The 26,753-nt window shown below is 34.9% G+C and overlaps 1 protein-coding gene across 1 annotated transcript in view; it reads left to right on the top strand.

The window, feature by feature from the left end:
* LRBA (LPS responsive beige-like anchor protein) overlaps positions 1–26,753 on the top strand; it is a 376,211-nt gene that overhangs the window by 238,613 nt on the left and 110,845 nt on the right. The window contains exons 38-42 of the mRNA XM_013951635.2: positions 712–814; positions 2,765–2,880; positions 5,195–5,307; positions 22,213–22,353; positions 23,557–23,676. Of these exons, the coding sequence (XP_013807089.2) occupies positions 712–814; positions 2,765–2,880; positions 5,195–5,307; positions 22,213–22,353; positions 23,557–23,676 (593 nt within the window). The remainder of the gene's footprint in view (positions 1–711; positions 815–2,764; positions 2,881–5,194; positions 5,308–22,212; positions 22,354–23,556; positions 23,677–26,753) is intronic.

Raw genomic sequence — 26,753 nt, 5'->3', positions numbered from 1 at the left:
AAACCAGTAAATGTTTCCTAGGATAACATATATTTTAGGCAGTTAGTATGTTAGTCAAAAAATGATAAGGATATTTGTTATTTTTGTCTTCAACATGGTTGGTGAGGATTCAGACACAGATCTTGCAGAGCATTGTTGTTCATATCTGAAAATGCTTGTCCTCCAACAGTATATTAATCATTTGTTGAAACACTTTCCTATTTTGGAGAGTCAGGTCATACTCCATGAAGTCATAAATGTCCACTGGTGATATCATAATTTGGTTATGTTATTTAGATTTTTAGGTTCATTTTATAAGTGTCATTCAATGTTTCAGATGAAATATGAAGGTCATACTTTGAAGAATAAATATAACTTGAAAATAACTGGAAAATAAGTTCCTAGCAAATGTGTGATGCATTTAATATATAAACTATGCTTTTTTTTCTGGCTTAGTTCTAGATATCCCAATATATACATAAAGCTTTAAATTCTGTTCAAATACAAAAACAACTGTAGGCCTTGTAAGCTTTGTAAAAGTGGTAACTTCCATTGAAATTCCACTTGGTGGTAACCTAAAGCAGTTCTGGAAATTATATAAAAAAGATTTTTATAGTAATCTGAAGGAAATATATCTGTTTTATCTGTTGGAGATAAGCTTTATTGGGCCAAAAAGCCAAAAAGCCAAAAAAAAAAGTAAAACATGTCATGTTTCAACTCTTGTGTTCGCAGTGGCTGTCATGTTCAACTTCCCTGACCAAGCAACAGTAAAGAAAGTGGTTAACTGTCTACCGCCAGTTGGCATTGGTACCAGCTTTGGACTACCCCAGACCAGGTATTTTATGATTTCAACTCATTTTACCTCTGAGTTCTAAGACTTTGTTCATCAAACCGACCTACAAGGTTTAAATCATTTACACATACTGGTTTACAAAACACGCACATGCTCAGCCCATCAGTTCTGCATGCTTTTGCAATATATTTGTATAATAGAAATTTGGGGATTTGAGGGTTTGTGATTTCTGTCTATTACGGGGGAATGTAGCTTCTTTTTGGCAATGATGCTCAATCACTTACCCTGCTTAAGGAAAACCAGTTTCTTTATGTGTGCCAAATTACTGAAATTTAAGAGTCTGGTTGTCAGACTGATTAGCTTTTATGGCAGTTTTCAATTATATTAGCTTGACTGTAACATCCTTGAATCCTTTATTGTATCTAAACCTAGATGAAAATGACTGTTTCTCATCAGGAGGAAATTATAGTCATGGGTAGAACAATAGTAACAGAGGAGTGTGTGACAGATTGGTTTGGTGTGTTTGTCTTTTCACTCTGGAGGACAGGGTTCAATTTTTTCTTAGGGTAAGTGAAAAATTAGTGTTACAGTTTCAGGCTGTGTGTTTGCATCCAAAAACTGAAGAATATAGTTCACTTTGCTTCATCTTTTTAGGAGAAGATTAGTCATTAATTACCAGGCATGTTCTGGATGAAACACAGCAGCGCAGTCTAGTGCTCACTGAGGCTGATGGAAATGAAAGTCTGGGAGGTGTCCCCTGTCTGTAGTTGGATTGAATATCTCTTGGATTTTAATGAGGGATGAACTATTTTTAAGTAGATCCATTTTTAATTTTTTAAAAGAAACAGCAGTGTTTAAAGAATGTGTTGATTGCTGTTTCTTTAAATTCTTATTACTATAGCATGAGTTTTCTGTGCTTATGAATAATTAGAAATGCCATTAAAGTATTTTGGGGTGTTTTCTGTTGTGTTTTGTAGTTTGCATTTTTTTATGATGTCCAAAAAAAAATTCTCCTGAATTGCTGATTGCTACTCTAGTCACTCTATAGGAATGTCAGGATTTCTGTTTACAGAAGCAAATCTAATGTATAAATGTTTAAATTTACATAAAAGTATATACGTATTTGTTCAAAATGTCACATCCATTTATATTGATAGTCTTTTAAAAAATTTAATGCAGTTTACCAAAATAAAAAATTCTTCAGCTACTATTACTGTTTTCTTTAATTGTTTACCAGTACCTGTAAAGATTTGTTAACTAAAATATATAGATAGATAGATTTTTTTCCCTAAATGATGTGTTGCTGGTATTTACAGATGTTTTCATTATGAACAAAATAGTCTTGGGAATTTTATGATAATCTTTTCTCTACTTGATTTATCACTCTAAGGAATGACTCTGTATTCTTTTTTCACAAACATCAGGCAATCTGGCCTCAAACTTTAAAAGTTTAGTTGAGTTATTTATGACTAACTCCCCAACACTGCCCAGAATTTAAATCTCAAGAGGATGGACTTCATAATAAAAGTTCTATCATTTTATCATTGTTTTCATTTGTTCTTGAGAGATAAAAAAAAAAAACCCTTCTAAAAGATGGCTTTATTCTAAGGTGAAATTTTAAGCCGGGTAATTTTCTTATTTAATGATCCACCATCTCTCTAAATCACTAGTAACATGTTTCTGTAATACATTAATCCTTCACAGAACAGCTGAATTTGCACAGCTGTAAAGGTTTCTGTTTGAAAGCGCTAAAGTATTCAGATCTTGGCATATCCAGTTGTCAGATGTTTTGAGTCTTTTGCTCTCATTAGATTATAAAGCTTGAAAAATGAACTTCAACTGTCCAAAATAACAATTTGATCTCTGGAGAAATCTAGCAAAGAACTAGTAAAAAGAATGTGTACAACTGCCACAAAAAATTCGGGTAGGTAATAAAGTGGATCCATCAGATTTTCCAATTATCCTTCCCCTATGTTTATTGTTGTTTTTCAGGCGCATTTCTTTGGCTAGCCCACGACAGATTTTCAAAGCTTCCAATATGACCCAGCGTTGGCAGCACCGAGAAATTTCCAACTTCGAATATTTGATGTTTCTAAACACTATAGCAGGTAACACAAATTACTAATTTGGTTGATGTTGGCACAGCCTCAACAGACCAGGGCATTTCTAGATTTTGTCCTTTGAACAAATAACTTTTCCTATGTCAAATTTTCTTCTGAAGAACTTCACAAAATCCTCTTAAATGCACTTTATTCATAATTATTTTTATGTTTATGTAAGAATAAATGTGTATGTATAAAGTGATATGCAGAACAAAATGCTGTATTGAACTGCACTTAAAAATGTAGCTCAAAAGTCAGAATATCTTGACTGTTGTGGGAGAACAGGATCTAGATAGACTGTCTACTATTTAGGAGAATCTCAGAAATAGTAACCTCTTTATCCTTAGTGTTTGAAATTTTGATATTCGTAAGTATTTTCCTGTCTAAATACCTTTGATACAACAGAGTAACTTACCCTCATCAAGTCTCAGCAGTGCTGGGACCCAGTGGGAAGGCTCACTTGGGGAGCAAGATATTCCTGGAAGCAATAAATACCATTGTTATGGGATAGATAGTTGACCTGGGGAAAGAGTATAATGCCTGGATCACCACCACTGCTGTGTCAGGACACCGTTCGTCCGTTCCCAAATCCTGATTCATTCCCCAGTATGATTGTCCTGCCCCCTCATCCTGCAGCTGCTTAGCTGCATTTCATTTAACCCATCTAGCCCACTAGACTTCCATCCGATTTGAGTTCAGGTTAGTAAATGCAGGCTAATTGTTAGGTCTTGTAACCTGTCTTATTTTCCAACATTTTTTTTCCTTGGAACAACTTATAAAATTTTCAATTTTCAGCTCTTTTCTATAGCATGGACAATGTTGAAAGGTCCACTAATTTCGTTTCAGACTTGGCTCACGCTAACATGATTCATAACAAATGCCTCCACTCACACTAACTGCATTTTACACAAATGGTCAGTTTTGCTAGTTTCTGTATTCAGTCATTAAGTTGGAAATGCCAGGATGCTGGCAGATTTTATAAAACTAGAAGTAGATCTGATTGCCTGCTTACTGCCCAAATGGAATGAAGCAAGATCATGACATTTTCTGTGCCTCTAGTGAATGATCCATTTCAGCCTTATTGTATTATTGAAATAATAAAGTGATTTCTTAGCTACTTGGTATTTGAGGTTAAAAGGAAAGAAAAGAACATGGACTGAGGGAAAGTTGAGTTGCCCATGATGGGGCGTTAAAAGGCTATCTTGATCGCTATCAATTTGAAATAAATAAAGGCATCAGAGTGTCAGGTAAAAAGCCTTAATCCTGAAGGTACAATAAGAGCTATGTGTAACATAACCCACTGATCAGGGAAAGAAAGGATCTAACTATACCATAATTTAAAAAGTGTATAAACCAGAATGGAAAAAAATATGGTGCAAGAAAGCTAGCAAAAGAAAAACTTAGTATTAGAAAAGATTTTCTGACAACCTAATAGATTGAGTTGTGAAATCATCTCCCCAGGGAAGAAGTATAACCCTGTCCCTTGAGACTTTTAAGATGAGACTAGGCAAAATGTGAGAAAGCATTGGTAGGAGGTGATCTGAGTGAACCACCTTCTGCTATTTTATCATAGAAAGAGACAGGATCCAGGTTAAAATTATGCATTTTAAAATAATAAACCAAGGTATGTGTAACACCTGTATGTATGTATGAGATAAGGGAGACTATTCTAATCAGATATCTGCTGGAAGGAGGATATTATTTCCAGCTTACAGATACACATATGAACCTGAAACCAGAACACTTTTGTGCAGATTCTCTACTCTGGTAAATTTTGGCATATCCAGAGATGGTCAATGATCAAGGAAGAATTCCTCTTGCAAGTGAATTCTCTAGATTAAATGGTTTTTACTTGTAAAATCTCTGAATCTAAAATCCCGAGCTACTTCATACTGCTTTCAAATATTTGATTTGATGCAGTCTGTAAAAAATACTTCTTTAATTTTTAGTATCAACAAAAGTCATTGGACTCTTCCATTTTTTAAAGTGGTTCACTTTAGAGAAACAAAGAAGACTGACACAAGGACAGAAGAAGTGCATAGAAAATGAAGGGATTTAACTGTCACTTTTATAGCATGCAAGAGAGTTTACCATTGAAGTGAAATGGGCTGCAATGTTTTAAACAGAATACTAGCAGTTTACAAACTTTTTTCTTATCCTTTTTAATAAAGCAAAGTGGAACATTGAAATGAGAAAAGATCTAAAAGAAATTGCATTCCTTTTGAGGAGCTTGTACAATTATATAGCAGTATCTTTAGAAATTGGTATTTTAGTTAAATTTAACTCCTTTAACTCAAGTATTACTTTTGTTGTTCATCAGGTCGTACTTACAATGATTTAAATCAGTACCCTGTCTTCCCTTGGGTTATCACTAACTATGAATCAGAGGAGTTGGATCTCACACTTCCTAGCAACTTCAGGGATTTGTCAAAGGTATTTGTCATCAGATGTGCCTTTTCTCTCTTTAGTAATCATTGCACTGTTTTTCAGTCTTGCTCATGTCTTCTGCTGTATTTGATACCTTAATAACATAAAATGCACAACCATTAACAGTGTTTTGTTTCTATATGCATATACTGGTAATAGAGCACAGATTTTAATGGGAAAATGAATTATTGATATGTGCTTATTGCTTCTGATTGTTTCAATTTGCAGTTTTAATGGACAGTGCTCTCAGTTGAAGCATGAGAGTTGCATTTAATTTCAAATTTTAAGAAAGTTAGGAATGCCAAGGCCACTAAAGACTAAAAATGAGCCAAATAATTTCCTGTGTTTCTGATGCAAACGCTGCTTTTTTTTTAGTAGCAAAGCCTGTGATACCATTATATTTTAAGTACTTATTCTCATAAGCAGAAACACTATTTTCTTTCTTCCTCTCTGTATCCCCTTTAGGTATGCTTAAGCAATGCAGTTGTCTTTTGTCAGACAGACGCTGTCAGTTTCTTGCACCTTTCCCAAACAACTTTTTCCTTCCTCACAGACAAGTCTTGTTTTTTTAATATTCTTTCCCAAATGAATATATACAAATGTAATATTAAACAGCTTATTTAAAGCTTTGTAGAATGTGATTATTCTCTTTCAAGTTTTTCCATCTCCCTATTTTTTTCAACATAATTTTCACCTGCTTCCTTTCCTATCAGTATAGTTCCACACCCTCTGTTTAATTTTCTTATGACAGTTAATTATCCAAAGCTAGCTTTCTGTACAACTTTGTTTTAAAGCACCAAGTCAAAGTATAATTTAAACAAATTGGTGCATTGCTTTGTTGGGTATCCTCTTGAGATTTAGGTAAATTTCAACGCCAATTTTTTCTCTTCACTCAAGAAGATCCTTCTTGTTTATTTATTTGCTATATCAAAAAAGGCTTAGTTAATGCTTATAGAAAGCTTTGTTGGTATTTTTGCTTTCATGGTGATAGTTAGGTATCATTTAAATTGCAGAATATGTGGGCTGCTTGGAAGTTGTTTCTAGAAGCTCAGTAAGAAGTAACCACTGAAGGGTTTTATAGCATCTACCTCTGTTATTTGCTAATTTTAGCTTCCTTATACTTACATTTTAAAATCTTTTCATAACATCTGAGAATTAACAGCATTTTTAACAGTGACAAAATCTTATAAAATTCCAAATACGAATATGAAAGAAAAAACTCAAAGATGCATCTGAAGTGTGTCAGCATCTAAGTTCATTGATTTTAGGCTGAGAGAAAGTTCCTTCCAGCTAGTGTATTTGTGTTTTAATTCTTTTCTCTATGTAAGGAAAAAGGGGGTACAAGTAAGGAATGCTTCATTCTACAAAGTAAAGGCATCTCTTATTTCTCTACAAGCAGTAGGTGCACTGATTGACAAGCAGGATATTTTTCTAAGGTTACCCTGTGTGATATTTCACATCATGCTCTCCTAAAGCTAGCTATTATGGGAAATGACTGGGACATGGAGCAAGGGAAAATAGTTAATTAGTGGAAAAGATGAAGGAAATATTTTAATTAAAACTTGGGGTTTTTTTAAACTTGTCTTCCCTGCAGATTGGTAATTTGATAGCAAAAAAAAAATCAAAAAAGAATCAAGACAAGTTCTAAAAAACTCTTACTTTCAGTTCACAGTTTTTAAGGTAAATATAGGTCTATTTGAAATTTTCCAGAAAAATAATTTTTTGACTACAGCTTTAGTATTGTAACTTTGAAAAATGTACTGCATTCATATACATATATATAGACTCTGTTTATATAATTTTGCATATATGTATATATGTGAATGTGTGTGTGTGTGTGTGTACAAATATATATAATATTCTAAAACAATTTTAAAGAGCCATTAAGCACTGGGTCTTAAGTGAAACTCCTCAAATGTGATCAGTCTCCTTCATATGACTGAGTTGTTCAATTAATATTACTTTTCATGCAAACTCTTACAGAGAGGAACTGGTGATTGACTGAATTGCATTTGAATTGAAAATTGAAAAATTAAAGAATAGCATCAGCTCTGTGTAGCTCGAATTAGTACATAAATTATAGGTATTATCACGAATAACTTTACTTGATTGTGATGTGATTTTTGCAATTTCCATTTCAATTAATTTTTATTAAATGAAACTTCTAAAAATATTGTATGTCATTGCTAAAAATAATTCAAGTCATAAAAGGATTTTCTAGCTGCTATACTTTTGAGGGATCTCCTTTTAATTGTATTTTAATTTGTGAATTAGTCAACGCAGCCTGCTCTGTAGTCCCAGTCTGCCTTCCTTCTTGCCACCCTGCAATAGAACTAAGTGCAGTGTAAAACAGTCTTTCCTCACTTTAGGGTAGGCACCACTCTTGCCTCCATTAAGAAGTTGGATAGCAAAACTGCCTTTGCTCTTTTGCTATGCAATTGTATATTAACAGCAACTGATATGGATCTCTGTGCTGATGAAGGTAGTCTTTGAGGATTGCTAAGTGTACTTTAAGTTCTGAGGGAATCTTTCCACTGGTATTGCTGGGAGAGGAAAGCCAAATGGACACCACTCAGGCTGTATCTATACGCATACTTAACTGTCTCAATTGTATGTTTGAAAACTTAAAAATTAGTACATAAATATTACAGTACTAGATGACAATCAGACTGTATTATGCATAAATGGAGTTTCATTCATATTATCTAAGCCTATAACGTGATATACTTGGGAGCTAGTTATCTTTAACTGGTGATCAGTTGACAGTTACCCTATTGTTAGAACATAGTGAATATATATACATATATGTATATTTAATATGCATTTTCCCTTCTGTTATCTATGGTTATCTGTTGTTGATCAGACAGTGCATCTTTATCTCCTAAAATGTAGCTACTGTTCTGGATGAATGCCAGTCCTTCCCATATGCACAGTGAAAGTCTTTATGCCACATCTGTCTCAGATAGAGTAGTTCAGGTTTTGGTTGCTGTTTAGGCATTTCTAGCAATATGAACTCTATGCAGTTTAAATGTTAAACTGTGTCAGATGATGAATTCATGGCAAATATTGTTTGAAAACATTAACCAGCAATAACTTTATAGTAACCAGTTCTGAGAATGTTTGAATATGTATATTGTGATTTTTTGTTGTTGTTGTACCATCATCTTTGGGGATAATGCTTCAAAATAAGTGCTAATCGTGTATTCTAGCATGTCTATGCTTTTGGATTGTTAAAGATTTAAAAAATGTTTAAAGATATTTCACTTACATTTTACATGGTTTTAAGAGTCATAATTTGGGACTAACAGCTATTTCGGTCCGGCAGAAAGGATGTTATGTCAATATTTTTACTCTTTTTTGGTACCTAAAAGATTAATAATAAAGAGTTTTCTAGAAGTTGTAAGTTAAAGTTACATAATGTGACAAGTATGAGTAACAGGTTTGTTAGTATATTAACTAGAAGTCCACAGTTAGTACAGATTTAAGGAATTGCAGTGTATAGGTTAAATCAACACTTTATTTAAGCAGCTTCTTATGGCATTATTTTGAACATCAGTCACATGATGATAAACCAAAGAAACTGAAATGGATTGTGGTTAATATTACTGTCAGTCTGACAAACACTCCTGACAAATTCCAGAAGTGCACTGCCAGTCAGTTACCCTGCTTTGACTCGAGTGTTTATTTCTTAAGAGGTGACTATGGTTTGGAATGAGTATTACATGTTATATTTATATCTGTATATATTTTATTTATACAACAGACACAGTTTCCCACAAGAATGTTTCCCATTTTCTGCATTACTTATGTCATTCAAAAGCACATTTTTTCCTTTTCCTTATTCAGTGGAAGCAATAAATTATGATATATTTCAGGACTTGAGTAAGGAAAAATTGGAAGTAAAAGTACTTGGGAAATACTGAAATATCAAAGCATGATTTTATGCTCACAAAAGTTTGTTATAAGATCTTGCTATATACAAGTAACTTGATAATTTCTCTTCTGCGCAGCACAAAATTTTTTCAAGATCATAAACTGATGCTACTAGAAGAAAATTATACTGTTCTTAAATCTTTGTTTGTCTTTACTATAGGTACGTAGGTGTACACAATAATATTTTTATTCTCATTTTTATCATTTTCATGCTATATTTGCTAAATCATCATCAATTTTATAGCGGCTGTTATGTAAGTAATGACTTCTGTTCCAACCAAGTGTACAAAAGCAACGAACAGCTCTCACCTTCAGTGAAGTGAGGTGTTTAATTGGTATGTGGGAGCCACTGTTATCAAATATACTTTGACAGAATGGAAGTTACAGATTTTTTTGCTGTAACAAATTAGACCAGTTCTGTTGTTCTAATGTAAACTTCACTGGTGACTGTTCTTCTTCAGCATATCAGCCTGAATTCATTGTAAGGGTGCACATTTCAAGGGCTTCTGCTCTTTCTATTCACTGTGCATATAACTTGTGTTGAATGTGTTCCCTTGTGAGGCCGTAGAGTGGAATAGGCATTAAATCTGCTTAGTTCTCTCTTAACACCTTTGGCAATGAGGCAGAAAGTAAGAAGTGGTCTGATCTGCACCTACTGTGTGTTGACAAATTTTTTAAAGAAATCTTTTTGTCTAGTCTAGAGAGATGTAAAAACATGTACAGGCATTCTGTGGACAAGTGCTTTTCCTGTAGGACTTGTAAAATGCTGTTTTATTCAGCTCATGCCCCAAGAGAGGAATCAGCACAGGTCACTACTACTTAAAACTGATAAACTCACCACTGACACTGGTCAGTGTCCTTTTAAGCATAAAGGCATGTTCCAAAATTGGGCACTAAAAGAAGGTGAGAAGAACAGTATGAGCACTAACAATAGTGGGTTCAGTACTGATGTCTTTTATTTTGAGAGAGTCAATTACATCTGGAATTGGGGCACCGAAAACCTGTGATTCTTGACACTGATGGGCTCAGCATTTGCCCTGGTTGCCTCGTCGCTGATATTTCAGACAGTAAATTTGTCATCTGTACCTGTGACAAAAGATACCACTTACTTAAAAAGCATCCCAAACCCAAACAGGGTAAATTCTGAAGGAAGACACAAATATCATTTCTCTCAGGGCAGTTGATATGAATCAACAGGAAATAAAGTATTTCAGCCTTTGTATCGGAATCCCTGGCAGATAAGAAAAGGTCCAGGGTATTTCCTGGAATTTTCGATCACCTCAGGTGATACTGGTAGAGCTACCAAGACTGGCCCCAGTCTCCAGTCCCTTCTCCCAGCCTGAACCAGTGCTATTTGGAAAGGAGAAACATTTTTCATTATTCATTTCTCAAAATTACTGTATATTCCCTACTTGGTGTCAGGTCAGCTCCCTCTTCTTGTCCTCCAGAAAATAAGCCCGGAAAGGAACTGAATCCCATTCAGAGTTCATCACTTTTGAAATGCAGGTGCAGCTGGCCTGGATGACTTCAGACAGTGTATCACATGCTGTTTAAGTCACATTAGTGTTGTAGAAATATATTTGTGTCTCTGTCTATCTATCATCCCATTAACCTTATAGCAGGTCTCACATTCTCAGAAAAATGAGGTTTCCTTCACCAGTAGTGTTGTCCCGTAGGCCACAGTTCTGAAATCAGATCTAGGGATAGTCTCCGGAAGCAAGAAGGAACAGTGAGGTTACTGCACTCTCAGCTTCCACCCAAGGAGATGGTGCATGTATCTGGAAAAACTTTGAACACATTACATCCAAACAAGCCCAGATTCTTTCAGCAGCCCATGAAATATACAAAATTTGTTAGTCTTTTATGGGTTTTGATATTTTCAGTATAAAGTATATTTGTCAGATTCTCTTTGGCATCAGATATCAAGCTGTTACGCTTTTGTTGCCAAATGCAGCTTTCTTATTTGAGGAGAGGGACATTCTATCCCCTCCAAAACTCCACAGTAGAATATGGAACAGTTGAGAGGAATCATTGTGGAAGCTGATTTATCATCTTGCTGTAGCTGTACGTTTGAGCGCCATAAGCGTGTGTGCAAAGGGATTGAAAGAGGTAGATATTGGACATACCGTATCACAAGAAACTTTTAAAGGAAGGGAGACATTCAGACAGCAAATAATACCATGAGCAGTACCTTGATTTTTAGGGATGGATGTGTTGGTACCATTTAGAGAACCATAGAAGTGCAAAAGAGAAAAAGAGGATGGGTATGTAGCTTTGTGATTGGGGTCCTTGCTTATGTTATGGGAACTCAAGAATATGAAGTACCCTTGTTCACATTCCAAGACAATACTACAACTTTTGGCTTATTGTGGTGTTTCTTTGTTTGGGACCAGAAAATCTATTGTGAGCTAAGAAATCATACCAACTAACATGCTGTCAAGCCTGATATATTCCAAAGTTTTGATTTAATAATATAACTTTTTCCTACTTTTGCACATGGAAAAAAAGTGATTTTGGGGGGACTCTTGACTGCCTCTAACTCTAGGAGATTCCTTTAAAGACTTTTCATGAATGATGCAATTGGTGATTTGTCCTTCCTGCCAGCTGAGTCAGTCTGTTATATCTTTTCCTTCGTTCCTTTGGCACATTTGACAGTGTTAGGAGAACAAGCTACGACGGGTGCCGTGGCTCTGGACTGCCCGCGTGGCAGGGCCGGGCTCAGCGGTGCGCTGCAGCCGCCTCTTTCCACGGGCCCGGGCTTGCTCGTGCAGCACCACGGCCAGGCACCCCCCGGCGGCAAGGCGCCTGCCTGCCTGCCTGCCTGCCTGCCTGCCTGGCGCGGGGTGCCTAAGCACCACGGACAGCGGCCGCTCTACACGACTTGCAGCGCTGCCGCTGAAAAGCAGGTATATAGCCACCAGGAAGGCTTGTTTATTTAAATGAAACGGTAATTGGACTGACAAGCCCGACATAGTCATGACCCTCGGGAGGTGTCAGTACTGCACTCTTTTCTGGATCTGAAACAATTCTAGCCTTTTGAGTTTTAATAGCAACCTCTGCTTGACACCCACTGGTGTAGTTGTTTCACTTTCTATCTTTGAACGGTGTTAGAATTTTGCAAAGTTAAGGAAACTTTTTGTGCTGATACATCGATTTCATTCTTGTGATATCTGCAGCATCTATCTCTACACCTTTTTCAGAATAAATAAGTGATCTCCATGCATGTTTAGCTGTATTCCTCCACAGCTCTTACAGAGACCTGCTGAGACTGAAACTTCACCAAAATACATCTCCAAGATGATTTTTCAAGATGCCCTTTCTGAAATCTTACTGTTAGTTTAGATAGTTGTTGTTTAATGTTATGAGAATTTCCAGTGCTCTGTTACTTTGACATGACCATCCTTTTATGTCTCTCTCTTTTTTCCTGTCATTAGTTGATTATTCTCTGGGTCAAACTGTCTCTTCTAAAGAATGTGTAAGTGGATGATAGAGTGCATCTCACTGCCATTCTTCCTTTTTCTTCCTCTGTCCTCTTCATTTCCCACCAGAGACTTGCGTTCTGAATTCACAATAAGCATGCTCTTTGTACTTCACATGCACAGAGCAGTTTTTAGGATCAATTAATTCTTTTCAAGCAAGCAGTCCTTCTTTCATTTAGGTATTATAGCAACAGCCAAGCTTACAGGATCAATAAAAATCATTTTGGTAATGAGGCTAATAATCTTCATCTTCTCCTGCGATCAGGAGGAGTATTGTTTATAATGCACATATACCCAAAGACAAGAAAAACAGTAACTCAGAATTATCACTAAATATTCAAAATGCCATTCTTAGTTTGTATTTGAGGTTACCATCCATCCTGCCCTCGTTTCAGTTTTAGGTGCCCTGAACAGATACAGGCTTCTAATTGGAAATGAACTGAGAGAGGTTCATGACCTCTTAAATGATCACAAGAAAACCATGAGGCACATGCCTGGCCATAAAACGTACTGGCAATCAAAATAAAGTGATTTCACATACATAGTATTAAGGTGGAATAAAATCTCAAATACATGTTAGCAACACAAATGAATGTGTGCTGAGCATTTGTGAATGAGCAATTGATTAAAGTTTATGTAAATGTATACATGTGCTTAATTAGTATGCAATTTTGTAGTTCAGTAGTGCATTCTTTGTAGACGAGGTATTTTTTTGGAATCTGCTATGGAAGACTGTGATAGTATTTGATACCATAGTTAGCAATATGAAAGTAGAAAGGAGGACATGGAGATTTTTCATTTAAATTTAAATTCTTCCAAGATTTTAGGTGCCTGGAGAGGTGTATCTTGTTGCAAATTTAGCTGTTGTTAAACCCATTTTTTCTTCATTCTTTATGCTTAGAGTTAGTTTATGACCCATTTATTAACTTCAGACTTTGCAAAGCTTATATGTTTTGCACCATTAAACATTACTTATATTGACACGTTCACACATTCTAGTTTTTAGACCATCTTTAGATCAGTTTTTGCTACTGGCTATTCCTGCTGTGTGAAAGGCATGTGTGAGCTCTTAAAAAAATCTTAACAATAATCTATATGTACAATATAATTCAGTGAAGGTAATTTTAAGAGTACATGGATATGCCTACAAATATTCCTCATTTAATTTGCATACAACTATTTTCTGCCTTTATTCAAGTCATTTTTGAACTTTCAGTTTCCCTTGAAAAGCAAATTGAATTTTAAAAATATTTTGATAACACAGTGTGATCTGGTATACTTTTTGGAATACAGTCACTTCAAAGAAAGCCTATGAGGACAGACAGCTATTTAAAAAAAATCTTTATTTATTAAAAATAAATTGGTTGTTTTGGTATGTATAGATTATATTAAATTCATTCTAGCAAACATTGAGATAAGAGCATTATGCTATTTCATCCATATGCAGCACATAAAAAAATACCCAAGGATCCTATGTTTGATAAAAATGCTGATCACAGTCTGCTGGTTATATTTGTCAGTTAGATAAAGGAGCTGCTGGGAAATAGTTGTCTGCACCCTAAGCAGTGCATACAAGTACTAAATGAGGTGACTGGAGGCCATTTATCTGTGTTTCTTCACTAGCGTAAATAAAAAAAAAAAAATTTTAAGTGAAGAATTCATTTGCATCTCAAAATAACTGCAAGCTTGTTGTACTGAAGTGCCCTTGACTGGATTTTATTACTGCCATGCACACAAACCTGTATATGCAGGAAAATGTTGAGTGATTTAATATGAAGTCGGAAGAGAAGAGGCAGTCTAGAAGCTCATCCTGTTCAATATCTTGCCTCTACTAATAGTCAGTAGCCTAGTGAAAGAATACAAGAAAGAGGGCAAGTAAAGCATCATCCTTCCCTTCAGCCAGCTCTGGCAATCAGAAGTTTAAAGATTTTGTGAACTGGAGAAATAATCTAGACAGTCATGTTTAATGGTCACTGATGGACCTATGCTCTATGAATAGCTTAGTTGTCTTTTTTCCTTTTTAACCTATTTATATTTGTTTTGCATTGCCCCCTGTGGCAATGAATCTAGCAACTTAATTATGTGAGAAGGTATAACTTTGCTGTGTAACTAGGGTATTTATGGCTTTTTTTTTTTTAATTGTTCTCTGTGGATCATATGAAGTCTTGCTTGCCCACAACTCTTGTCTGTACTTGAAAGTAGTTTTAATTTCAGGCCTATGTAAAAAGAACAGGAAGTATTCTTTAGAACTTGTTTTACATTATTTGTCCCTTTTGTTTCCCTTCTACCTACAAATTTTCTAAGTGTCAAAGTTATTTGAGATACCTATACTCAGATTTATGGGTTAGAATTATAACTGTGTGCATAATGACCTGCCAATGTCAAAGGGGAAGAAGCTTAACTAGATGGAATGTTAATAAATAACCAGAGGATGACTGCTCAACTAGTCCTCCAAAGAAGTATGTTGATGTTAGTGATTGGAAAAGAAGACAGCATAGCTATATGAATTTTTCTGTTTTCACATGCTGAACTCAAATTCAGTAGAGTGCACTCACTAATATTGATAATTATTGGACAGTTTCAATACTGCATATCCAAAAACTGTTTGACCATAAGATGTATTAGTTCTCTAAGAAACCACTTGAAATTCAAGTAGGTGCTTGTGTTGAAGTTCTCAAAAACTGAGTGTAAGAAGTGACTAAATTATGACTTAAAGTTACTGTTGAAGTATACTAAAGTAAATCAGTTTAGAAATGGAGGAGAAAAGATTGTATATCATCTAAGTGCTCATTAGGGCAGATCATAGGAGTTCTGTCCCTTTGGCTTTAGCCAAATTTTCACATTGACATTCATAGTTCCCTTCTCCTAGCCTGGTCTTTAAGGTAGAATTTGGGCATCTGCTGTGCAACCAGTGCTTTTGGGGCTGGATTGGTAAGGATTGTTTTTCTACTTGGTAGACAATTTGTTTTCGTTTTTTGAATCTTCCCCAAACTAACTCAAAGATCTGTTTAGTAGATCAGTGAGGGAAGTTCAAACAGTTTAGCAGATGATTGTGCATGTAATTTTTTCTTGGGTTCAGTTCTTTAATGAATTTGAGTTGGAGATGGATTAAGGGTAAGACACCCTCTAAAGAAGCTGGAGGAGTTACAGGACCTAATTTTTAAGTCAGCTGTATGCAGTTGTTTGAGGGGAAGGATGGTGAGTTCTAGCGATGAATGAGAATAAGTTCAGAGAGGCATGATGTTTTGTAGCTGTTCTCAAACACAAAAATGACAGATGAAAGACCAGTGATCTACCTTACTTGAGTTTATTTCCAGATATTTCCTAGTTGACACAAGTTAATGAAGTTAAGATATAATCAGACTTTTGCATCTTGTCTTTATGCCTCTGTCTGGGAAAAGGAGGTTTTACTCAGATGGTCAGGATGTGCCACTGATAATATCACAAGTATTGGCTACTTCTGGGGGTTTATTATGTGTTGGTAATACATAAAGTAACGAAACAAGCAATCCTCTAGAAATGCAGTTGCTGTTAGATTGCAGTAGAGTATGCAGCACTTGGCATGTTTATGACAGTGAGAAGACTAAAACTGGAACACTGAATGCATACTACAAACATGTTGATAAACTGGGCAGGGTACAGAGAAATTATTTTACGGCTGGAAGAAGTGCCTTAAAATGGGAGACCTGAAGAGCTCAGTTTCTTTTGTTTATTGAAAAGTTTGATTATAGTCTATAAGTATCATTATATACAGAAGGGTAAGTAGACGCTCTGTGATCTATCAGAGAGAGGCATAATATGAGTTCTTTTGGTAACACACCAGTAAATTCCTAGCTGAACTGAAGCACATATTTTTAACAATGAGAATGACAATTATCAGTAGAAAAAGCTTCCAAGAAAAATAGTAGATTCTCCATGTACTCAAGAGTCAGATGCCTTTCTGGAAAGCAGATTGGCCAAATACAATTCATGTTATAATCAAGTATAAATGGTTGGGCTCAAAATCATGTAATGGAAAGGAATTTAATGGCTTGTCATACAAACACAAGGCTAGATGAGATGACCTAATGGTCCCCCTGGTCCTTAAAACTCAATGAATACATGAAAAATATCAGTAATGAAAACCAGATAGTCATCTTGAAAATAAAATGTATGAAAAACAAACATCATACTTGGCAAAGATGTTACAAAGCATAATTCAATAATACAGACAGTTGTATTCACAGCAGTCCAAATACCTGGTTGGATATGGACAAGAAAGCAGTATAAGAAATCAGAAGGGAAAGCATCCACTCTTTTTTTCCCCCCCCATTTCCCCTTCTTTTTCCCCTTTTTTCCCTTCCCCCCCTTTTTTCCCTCTTTTTCTTTTTTCCCTCTTCCCCCCTTTTTCTCCCCCTTCCCCCTCTTTTCCCTTTCTTCCTTTCCCCATTCCCCTTGTCCCCCCCTTTTTTCTTTTTTTTCTTCCATGAATGCCAGACCCATGCTTAGTGGCTCATTGATTTGTCAATGTTATTATATATACTCTTCTTTTAGGGAGACACCAAATGTTTTCTTAGTACTTTTTCCATACTGCTTAAGTTAAAGGACAGTTTTTGGAGCTAATATCTTGGGCACTAGGAAACCCAGAAAAAAGTTCTGCAGGGTGGAAGTAGCTCTCTTCTTCCCACGATAGCTATCCCTGATAGATAAAATTCTGCTGATTTGACAGTGATTTTTGTGTCTGTTTCTAGTCCCTGACACTCTAAATGTCTTATTTGGTTATGCAAATTCAAAGTTAGCATGGAAAGGAAAAAGATAAAGCTGAAACAATCATTAAGAAAATTTCTGAGGTAAAGGCTGGGGGGGGTCGTGTGGAATATTGCTTAGAGTGCTGGAGTGATTTTAAGCTCTTTGATAAGGAGAACTGAAGCACACGTAAGCGATTCATGCAATGAGGAATGCAAATGGTTGTCAGGAGAAAACAAATGCATTAAGAGCCACTGATGCTAACTACTGAGAAGAACTAAAATTAAGAATAGCAGGAAGGAAAAAAAGAGTTATAAATAGAATGCATAATAAGATGTCATGAAAGAAAATGCACAGAAACCATTCAACATATTTGAAAGCACAAACAACAAAAACTAGAAAGATTTACAGTGTGCAGCACTGAATTTGGTACTGTAACAGTACTTACACACCTCCTAACTACTGTGAGGAAAGCCAAAATATTTTTCCGGTCCTACTGCAGAAGTAAGTTCTAAGAAATTAACTTAAAAATGTGTCAGTGGAAGAGAAATATTAGTTCATAGTTTTCTGCCATAAAAAAAATATTTTTAACATAATAATAAATAAGTTAATGAAAAAGAGAAAGCAAACTAGAAAAACTAATGGGCTAGGAAGACATTTTTTTCATGATAAAGTTTCAAAATACATTTTTCAAAGAATAGTATTTTCATCAATTTTTAGAATCTTCTGTTTTTGCTAGTCAAGCTATTGGAACTGCTGCTTTTGAGAACTCATGGACACTCGCACAGAGCTCCTGATTTCCAGCAGTGATTAGGATTGCTGTCTTCCCCAAAAAAGAAAATGGCAAAGACAGAACTAAGACATCTTGACCACTTATGTTTGCGGTAATTAAATGCAACTTACTGTCGTATTCTCCACTCTAGTCTTTTATGGATTTTGAATATTAAATAATAATAATTAAAAAACCTCCAATATTACATGCATAAGGAGACAGTAACAGTAGCAGTGTTTGTTTTAATAACAAAAGTCTATGTAAAAGGCAGGTAAAGGCCACATGGGTAAGAACAGGGTATGTCTGTTCCTTTAGAGCAGCACTATTTAAAAATGAAGACACATTAAATAGGAATAAAACCTACCTTTTTTTTCCTCTTAGATATGTAAATAAGCATGCTGTAATTGCTTCCTTATAAGCCTTCAATTTGCTTATGTTAGATCATAAGCAATTTTCCAAAATGAACATAATGCTTTTCAAAGAAAAAAAAAATGCATTCCTGAGCATGTGTATGTATGACAAAATCCAGGAAAGATTCTACCGTATCTAAAAGAGTAGTGAACATTTTGCTTTCCTCTAATATGGACATGGGACTGTGCGAAGAGGCCTCTTCTGAAAATGGAGGCAAGATGTGCCACTGTTCTAGTAAGTCTAGAACAGAGTAAGATTAAGAACCAACAAATATAACCACACACCATCATTTCTGGGCATATTTAACAGCAGTAGATGGTAAAAGTTATTGTGTTTTCTCAGTTATTTTTCAACAAACCATTCTTCTTTAGTCTGTCTTAAAGAAAGTAAGCTTGGTCCAAAGACCAAGATTTACTATATTCAGTACTTTGTCAAATGTGAGATCTATTTATTTATTTATTTTGAGATACGGCTAAATTTGAGAACACTTAAAAAATTAATATCAAATGACGTCCTTTTCTAAATTAGCTTATAAATTTCATGTTTATAACACACATTCTTATAATAACTACTTCAGATCAAAAACAAGATGACCACACCTTTGTAAAGACAAAACAAAAACTTCCTTACCCCAATTTTTCCTACATTTTGGGCCTTTTGAATGAACCCTGATTTGAAAACTCTATGTTTTATTCATCGTTCAGTACAGTTGGAAAGCTTAGAACCCTTAGAGTGACTTCTTTCTTTGTCTTGTTGACTACTGTAATGTCATTTGTTGGCTTGTTGGGACTTTTCTTTCTCTGCTTTTTATTTTTTTTCATCTTAATAAATGTTTTTAATTGGTGGACTAATACCTAATTCATCTCTCTGTAAAGAGCTGCTGCAAAGGAAATGCATGCTAGAATTCCTGGCTGTGAAAGCTTTCAGCATGGTCTTCCTTAGTGGTCTGTAGCTAGAGGGAAACCATGTTGAGTAGTGCAAATTTCGTGTTGCACAGCTACATCCAGTCTAGCTTAGTTTGGATTTACTCTTTTTCTTTTGGCGTTTCTCCCCAGGGGAGAGAATCCAATATGTAGTCATGATTCCCTGTTAATTTTGAAATATGAAATAACTGAGCAATTTGGACTAACATTTTTACTAATGTTAATCAAAAGTCAGAGGATATTTGAATATGCCTCATACGAGCTTTATTCTGTAGCTCAAGCTTAGTTAACTGTTTACAGTGCAGTGTAACACATTAGAATCGCCTCATCCTTACAAGCAGTTGTCAGAAAAATATGGGCCTGCCTGGTAGAATGTATTAGCCCAATACATTGTCTCCATTTTATTATGAAGCTGCTGGGGAAGCTGTGATATACAGCACTGTCATTACAGATCTATTGTTAGAAGGATTCTACAGTCTTCTGTGCGCTGCCATTAATTTATAGCAGTAAACAATATGTAGCCCTCCAACTGCAGCAAAGCAGAATCTTTTAATGAGGTGGATGTTATTACCACAATAAATCAGTGCATTCGTGTAATGTATAATTCAATGTGTGTATTCCCACTGTAACTTCTCTGAGTAAGCTGATAGTGTATCATTGTCAGTGCACAGCTCCATGGTTCTTTTTTTTTCCTAAGCTTTCTTTCATTTGGGGACTTTTTTATTTGCTTGCAAATAAATGTGACATGTCTTGATAGTTGTCCAGTTGCAGGTTTCAGAAACCAGCTGTAACAATAACAACCAAAATCAATACTGTGTATTCTGGCTATATGGATCTTTGCATGATACGTTTTTTTTGAAAAGAGAATGAAATCAATTCTAATTGGTTTTAGCTTTATATTCAAGGAATGTAATTCTATAACTATTGATTTGGGCCATACTCATTTGGAGAGTAATAAAAATAGGAGCAGATAAAGTGAATACATAAAATGTTACAGAACTGTACAGCACAACACTGTTTCTATTTTTAATTCATATAATTTGTCTACCAATGACCTTCTTTCTTCTTTTTTCCCTCAAGCATAGCTGAATCTTTAGGGAAAATCAGTACAGATGGAGATTCCAAAATGGTTCTTGCAACAAAGAGACTTTTTGGAGTCAGTTTCATTCTTCCCTGGAATAAATTTGCTAAATCAGATAAAAATCCTTTTATACAGGAACCGCTCTTTTTAAAGGGTTATATTTCAAATTAGTGAACTGCAAAAATAGTAATTAACCTAAGATGTTTTCTTTATCCTATTGCATTGTGAAAGTCGCTTTAAGTAAAAAATGTAAGATTAGATCTTAGGTCATTCATAGATCGAATCTGTCCTAGAAGAGAAAATACTTTGAAGCTTGTATGCCAAATTTCATGTGAGCTGCAAAGAAGTAGATACTTGCATAATAATAAACTCAGTAACAGACGTAGTTTTTCACTTGAACTATACTTGAATTAGTAACTAGGTTATTGATACTGTTCAAATACTTTTCTTTTAATCTTTCTCCTGGCCTTGCAGTGTATTCTTAAGTATATTTATTCTTGCAGGACGAGAACAAGAAAATATTTTCACGCATTGGTTCTTCAGTTATACTTGAATGCTTCCATTGTCTTTTCAGAAGGGCATCACTTACATTAATAACATACAAAGAGTGTGCTCCATATGTATACAAAATTGTATTGCATATATGTTTTGCACATATATACCAAGATATTTTAGACCTCTTACAGCATTAGACATGTGGAACTGCTAAAGTTCACGTTTGGGTTTCTCAGTGATTTATGTAGAGTATACTCATTTTTCCAAATCCTTTATGTAAAAGCAAGTCTGCTGAAGAAATACATGGTTATATATACCAAAACATTATATTTCTTATATTTAAATAAATTCCAGGGTATTTATGTTACAGCTTAACAAAGGGCTTAACAAAGAATAAAAATGCTGGTGAAAATATGATAGACTTTTTTAGTCATACATATGTTATTTGTTTCTTTTTTTATCCACGCTTTTTATACAGATATTCTGTCATTTTATTTGTCTGCTTCGTTAACTTCTCTTAATAATTCTTTCTCCTTTTTCCTACATTAAATGCAAGCATGTTTTATCCATTAAGTATAACTTGTCTTGGGATGGTAAATAGAAAACATACAAACAAGAACAATAATACTAAAATTCCAAGTACACTGTTGATATTCTTCTACCCTACCAGTGATTTTTTTTTTCTACCAAGATATCCAAAGTTTTTCTTGATTGTTGCTTACAACTCACTGGATAGTTTGTTCACACACATGCACACACACCAGTTAACATCTCTTTGTGCAAGACTCACTGCTGTGAAATAGTTTTCAGAGATTAACTTGAATCAGTAGTAAGCAGAAATTAAGCCTCTGTGGATGAAACAGAGGCTTGTATCCACTCACCTGTGTGTGCATCTGTAAGATCCTGGTTTGAAAGCCACAGGCCTATTCATCTGCTTACAAAATCCAGTGTCTGCTTTTGCAGAACGCCAAAACCAGTCTTTTCCATGCATGTTGATAGTTCTGGTTACGGAAAAGAGCAAGGGGAGTGTAACTAGGTAATAGGTGTTATTATCTTTATTTACTTACATATTTATTTTTACAAACCTTGCAGCCTATTGGAGCTTTGAACCCCAAGAGAGCAGCATTCTTTGCCGAGCGATATGAATCATGGGAAGATGATCAGGTTCCGAAGTTTCACTATGGCACACATTATTCAACTGCAAGTTTTGCGCTCATGTGGTTATTAAGAATTGTAAGTATATCTTTTAAAAATAGTTTTCTTTTAAATGATAATGAAAGCAACAAATAGTTAGGAATGAATTAACTGAAACCCAATGGCATAGAAGACTACTGAGATTTTCTAGTAACTGTAATCAGTAACTTAGTTTGATTTTCAAGGATAAATTTATTCCGAAGTTTGAGCAGAAGGTTTTAATTTTTATGGTACAGCTTTTTCAAATCAGTAAAGCTTTTCCTCCTTAAACTATGCTTTTTTAGTCAATGTTCTTATGTTACTTTAAACGTGGTTAACTTTCCTTCCTCATGTATTTTCTGAAAGGACATACACTGAACTTTTGTGGTTCTTACTGAATGTATTTAATTTTCACCTCCTAATGAGTTTAAATGAGTTGTTTTCTGATGATCCTGAAATTCTATAATATAAATAATTTATTTTTAAAGACCTGCTGCAGTTTATACAGAGGTAACATTGGAGAAGCTATATATTGATAATATATTGGTTAAACAGTGCATTTTTCTATAAAATTGAAAGGCAATTTATCTCCTAGAAAGTAATTTCTTTGGGAAGGCATTAGCAGCACGTCATTAATTAAAGCTTGTTAGAATGGTACAAGCATACATAAATCCTTGAAGTAATTTATAGTGCTTAGCTAATTTCAAGCAATTATCCACTAATATGTGCTTAAGTGTTCTTTAACTAAGAGGAGGCTTTTAAATCTTTCAAACATTTTTCTTTTCTAAAACATAAATTACATATTAAACGATAACAGTCATAAAGCTATCGGTATCAAATACAACCTGTTTGCATTAATAGATTACCTTGAACAAAATAAAATGCATATTTTTTTTGTAACATGTTTAAAAAATCCAACATAAAAACACTGAGCTTTTCCATAATGTTTTTGAAAGTGGTTTTTGCCACAATTGACTGTAGCTTCTCCTCCAGCCTGCAAATGTTTTCTTTCATTTCTATTTACTTTTCTTTATCTGAATATCTGTGCTTGGAGTACAAATAAAATACATTTCTTGAACAAACAAACATTATTTTGTATTTCTCATTCTTGGATAATAGAATTAATCCTTTGCAATTAACTCTCTGTCTGCCAGAAGAATAGCATCATTAATAACCAAAATAAAAAAGAATAATAAATCCCTATTTTTTCTGAAATTCCTAAATAAATAGACTGCTGTTTTATTTATTTATTTTTATTTATAGGAGCCCTTTACAACACTTTTCCTGAATTTACAAGGTGGGAAGTTTGATCATGCAGATAGAACATTTTCATCTATTTCCAGAGCATGGCGCAATAGTCAGCGTGACACCTCTGATATCAAGGTAAAAACATTCCTGAAAGGCGTTAACATATTTCATACTTCATCTGTCTATATTGTAGCTGTGATTGTAGGACTACAGGTTGTGAAGAAGGGAAAGGAGGAGATGGGAACTATCCTGTCATTTAAGAAAAGATTCAAGGGAGATGACACACAGTTTTACTTCTGTTAGAATATTTCAGTGAATTAGCTTTTGCAAAACCCTAGCAAATCTTTTTAGCCCTGAGACTCAAATAAGGCAGTATTCACTATAAAATCCTGTAGGTATGCTTCACTATCTTTTTGTTCCTCTGTGCAAATTTTAAGCCTCTGAAAAGTCAATAAAAACCATCATAGATTTTTAACCACTGAGTTTTAAGAATATTCTGTCCATGCATGCTTCTGCCCAGCTCAGATAAGAATTTCTATTGCATTTACAACTCCATATTGCTTTATGTTATTTTAGATCTGGGAATTCGACCTCATTTTTCTGTGCAATTTGAGCAATGGCCTCTCTTTCCTTAATTGACTATGACAAATGGAAGGAGGAAGTTGTGCTAATTTAAGTGCAGAAGGGGTAAAATCCAGTCTTATGGTGAGGAAAGAGTAGATAGGGAATAAGGAGCTGAGAGAGAGATCTGGAAGCAGTTTCCAGAAAGTTTGTGTATCAGGCAGAGAAATAAAGAGCTACAGGAAGCCAGTGATTGAGGAGACTAAGATGAGACAGAATTTAGGATGAAATTGAAGCTATCCCCCAGAGCACTGGACCTTGGAACTGGCGAGTGAACATGAAAAAGGTGGGAATAGAAGGTAGATCAATCTGGTAATTAGTCATTGTATGGAAGGACACCTAGAATTAGGTGTTGGGTCAAGAAGGTAAGACAGGAGTGCATGGAAAGCCCAGGGGTAGTAGATTAGATAGGTAACCATCGAGGGAGAGAATGAGGTAGACTATTTAGAGGCTGTGATCTGAGGAGGATTTTGACACGCTGGAAGAACTGGGAAAGGAGAAAAGATTGAAGATGCACAGAAACATCTTTGTTGGAGATATCTGTATGCCCAATATTTCCCTACAGTTGTGAAAACCAAGTTTTCTGGTTCTTGCTGTTCTGCCCTGCCTGGCAACTGTTTGGGAAATCCATGGCTAAAGGGCCTCCAGATGCCTCCAGAAATTTTGTACATGCAGAATTGCAACATGTTAGCTTACTACTCCTTGAATGTATTTAGCTGATAAATGCATTAAAGGGCCTGAATAAAGCAGGCCATTATGTGCTTTTATAGTTAATGGCAACATCATGCTGCATACATGTTAGCAAAAAAGAGTCATTTGCTAACTAATTAACAAAACCAAATTAGATGTTGTTATTGGGATGAAATTAATGACAGAAGTGTGACCTAAATGATATGTTCTCTATTACTCTTTTCATGTCAAGAATGTGTGCAATAGGAGCTGTAATTTCCATGGGAGAAAATTTATGCCCTGCTAGAATTTTTGTTTAGTGAAAAAAATCTTTCCTTACCTATCTTGCAGTATGTATGTGCCCATATATATGTGTATTTGGGAAGGAAGGGGCAGGAGGAGAAAGGGGAGGGAATTAGATGAACACCAATACATCTGATTTTGATCCCGTAAGTCTTAGACTTAGTCCCTGTAATCTTAGAGTCTCACTTTTGCAGTCATTTGACAGTATTTCTTATGGCCTATCTGGAAAGGATGGAGTGCATGGCATTTGCTGCCAGCTTAGTGTTACCATATTGTAGTGAAGTGAATCTTATATACTGGTTCAAGGTCAAATTCTGACATTAATTCCTTATAATTCTCAATTAATTAAAATTAATTCCTTGTAAGTTTTGATTGGAAAGCTGCTTGCTGCAACACTAGAATCAAAGGGATGATCTCTATAAAATGAAGGAATGAAAAGAAAGCCTATAACAACTGTTGTCATCAATGGAATTCCTAACATAACTAAATAGTACATTAAATTGTGTACAGAAAAGCTATCTAGTTTGTAGCCACCTCCCTCTCAACAGATTAAAAAAAAGAGAAGTTATGTTGCAACCATCTGGTGTGGTAGAATACTACAAATATATGATAGCAAAATTTTTTTTTAAACTTTTATTTTTTAATAGATGGTCATTTGTTCTTATGCTTGATTCCAGAACTTGAAAGGTTGGCCTCCTTAAAATACTCACACTCTGCAAAAACTAATATACTAATACTCTTTGATTATTCAAAGGTTATTCAAAAGCCTCTAACATCTAGCTTATTCATTCTTTTCCCACTCTTTATTCATTTTTTTTCCACTCTTTTCTAACAGCTGCTTGTTCTTGCAGTCTTTGGACTATCTTAATTTGGTCCAAGATTTTATCCAAAGCTAGATGCAATTTTCCTCTTAGCTCTGTGTGTATAAGAATGTATTCTGTGAGCACAGCTCATGCCTGTCTGTGAGGGCTACACAACTGCATGCAAAATTAAGATATTGTCTCATGTCATTGTTAACAAAATGAGGTGCTTGAGGGGGAGGTTACTTTTTTCACAGAATTTTAATAAGAAATCTATTTTCTTGGATTTGTTTTAAGGAGATATTGTCATGTGTTACAATGTGGTCAATAAGTATTTTTATGGCTCTGTCTTGTGCATGTCTTATAATCCAACAGTAACTGAATGCAAATGGCATATGGGAACCAATGTTTTCTCTTAAGAACGATTTTTCTCTTAAAAACAATTTTCATTATTACATTTACTTGCAAATTATGCAGAGCTGACTTTATGAATAATAATATCAAGCAAGTAATATGAGCAACTAAGTAAAAAGTGACAATGCCCTTCCAGAAAGTCCTCATCCAGAGATCCCTACATTATGTTCTCACTTCCTCTACAGGAAAGAGTTTTCTGTCTTTAACAAAATGATGAGGTATTTCCTAAATGTTGTATTTGCAGCAGACCAATCAGTGTAATCAAGTGATGAAACATTTAAATGCACTAAAATAATTTTTTTTCTCTGTTTCTCATTTCATAAGTAGGATGCATGTTAGTTTTTGGGGTAATAGTTTTTTGGCAGATTCCTTAACTAAATTCTTCAGTCTTCTTGCTTCCATTTC

Source organism: Apteryx mantelli, chromosome 5, assembly GCF_036417845.1.
Source record: "Apteryx mantelli isolate bAptMan1 chromosome 5, bAptMan1.hap1, whole genome shotgun sequence".
In the NCBI taxonomy this organism is placed as follows: domain Eukaryota; kingdom Metazoa; phylum Chordata; class Aves; order Apterygiformes; family Apterygidae; genus Apteryx; species Apteryx mantelli.
Note: the sequence above shows the minus strand (reverse complement) of the source record. Positions and strands in the feature narration are given on the sequence as shown.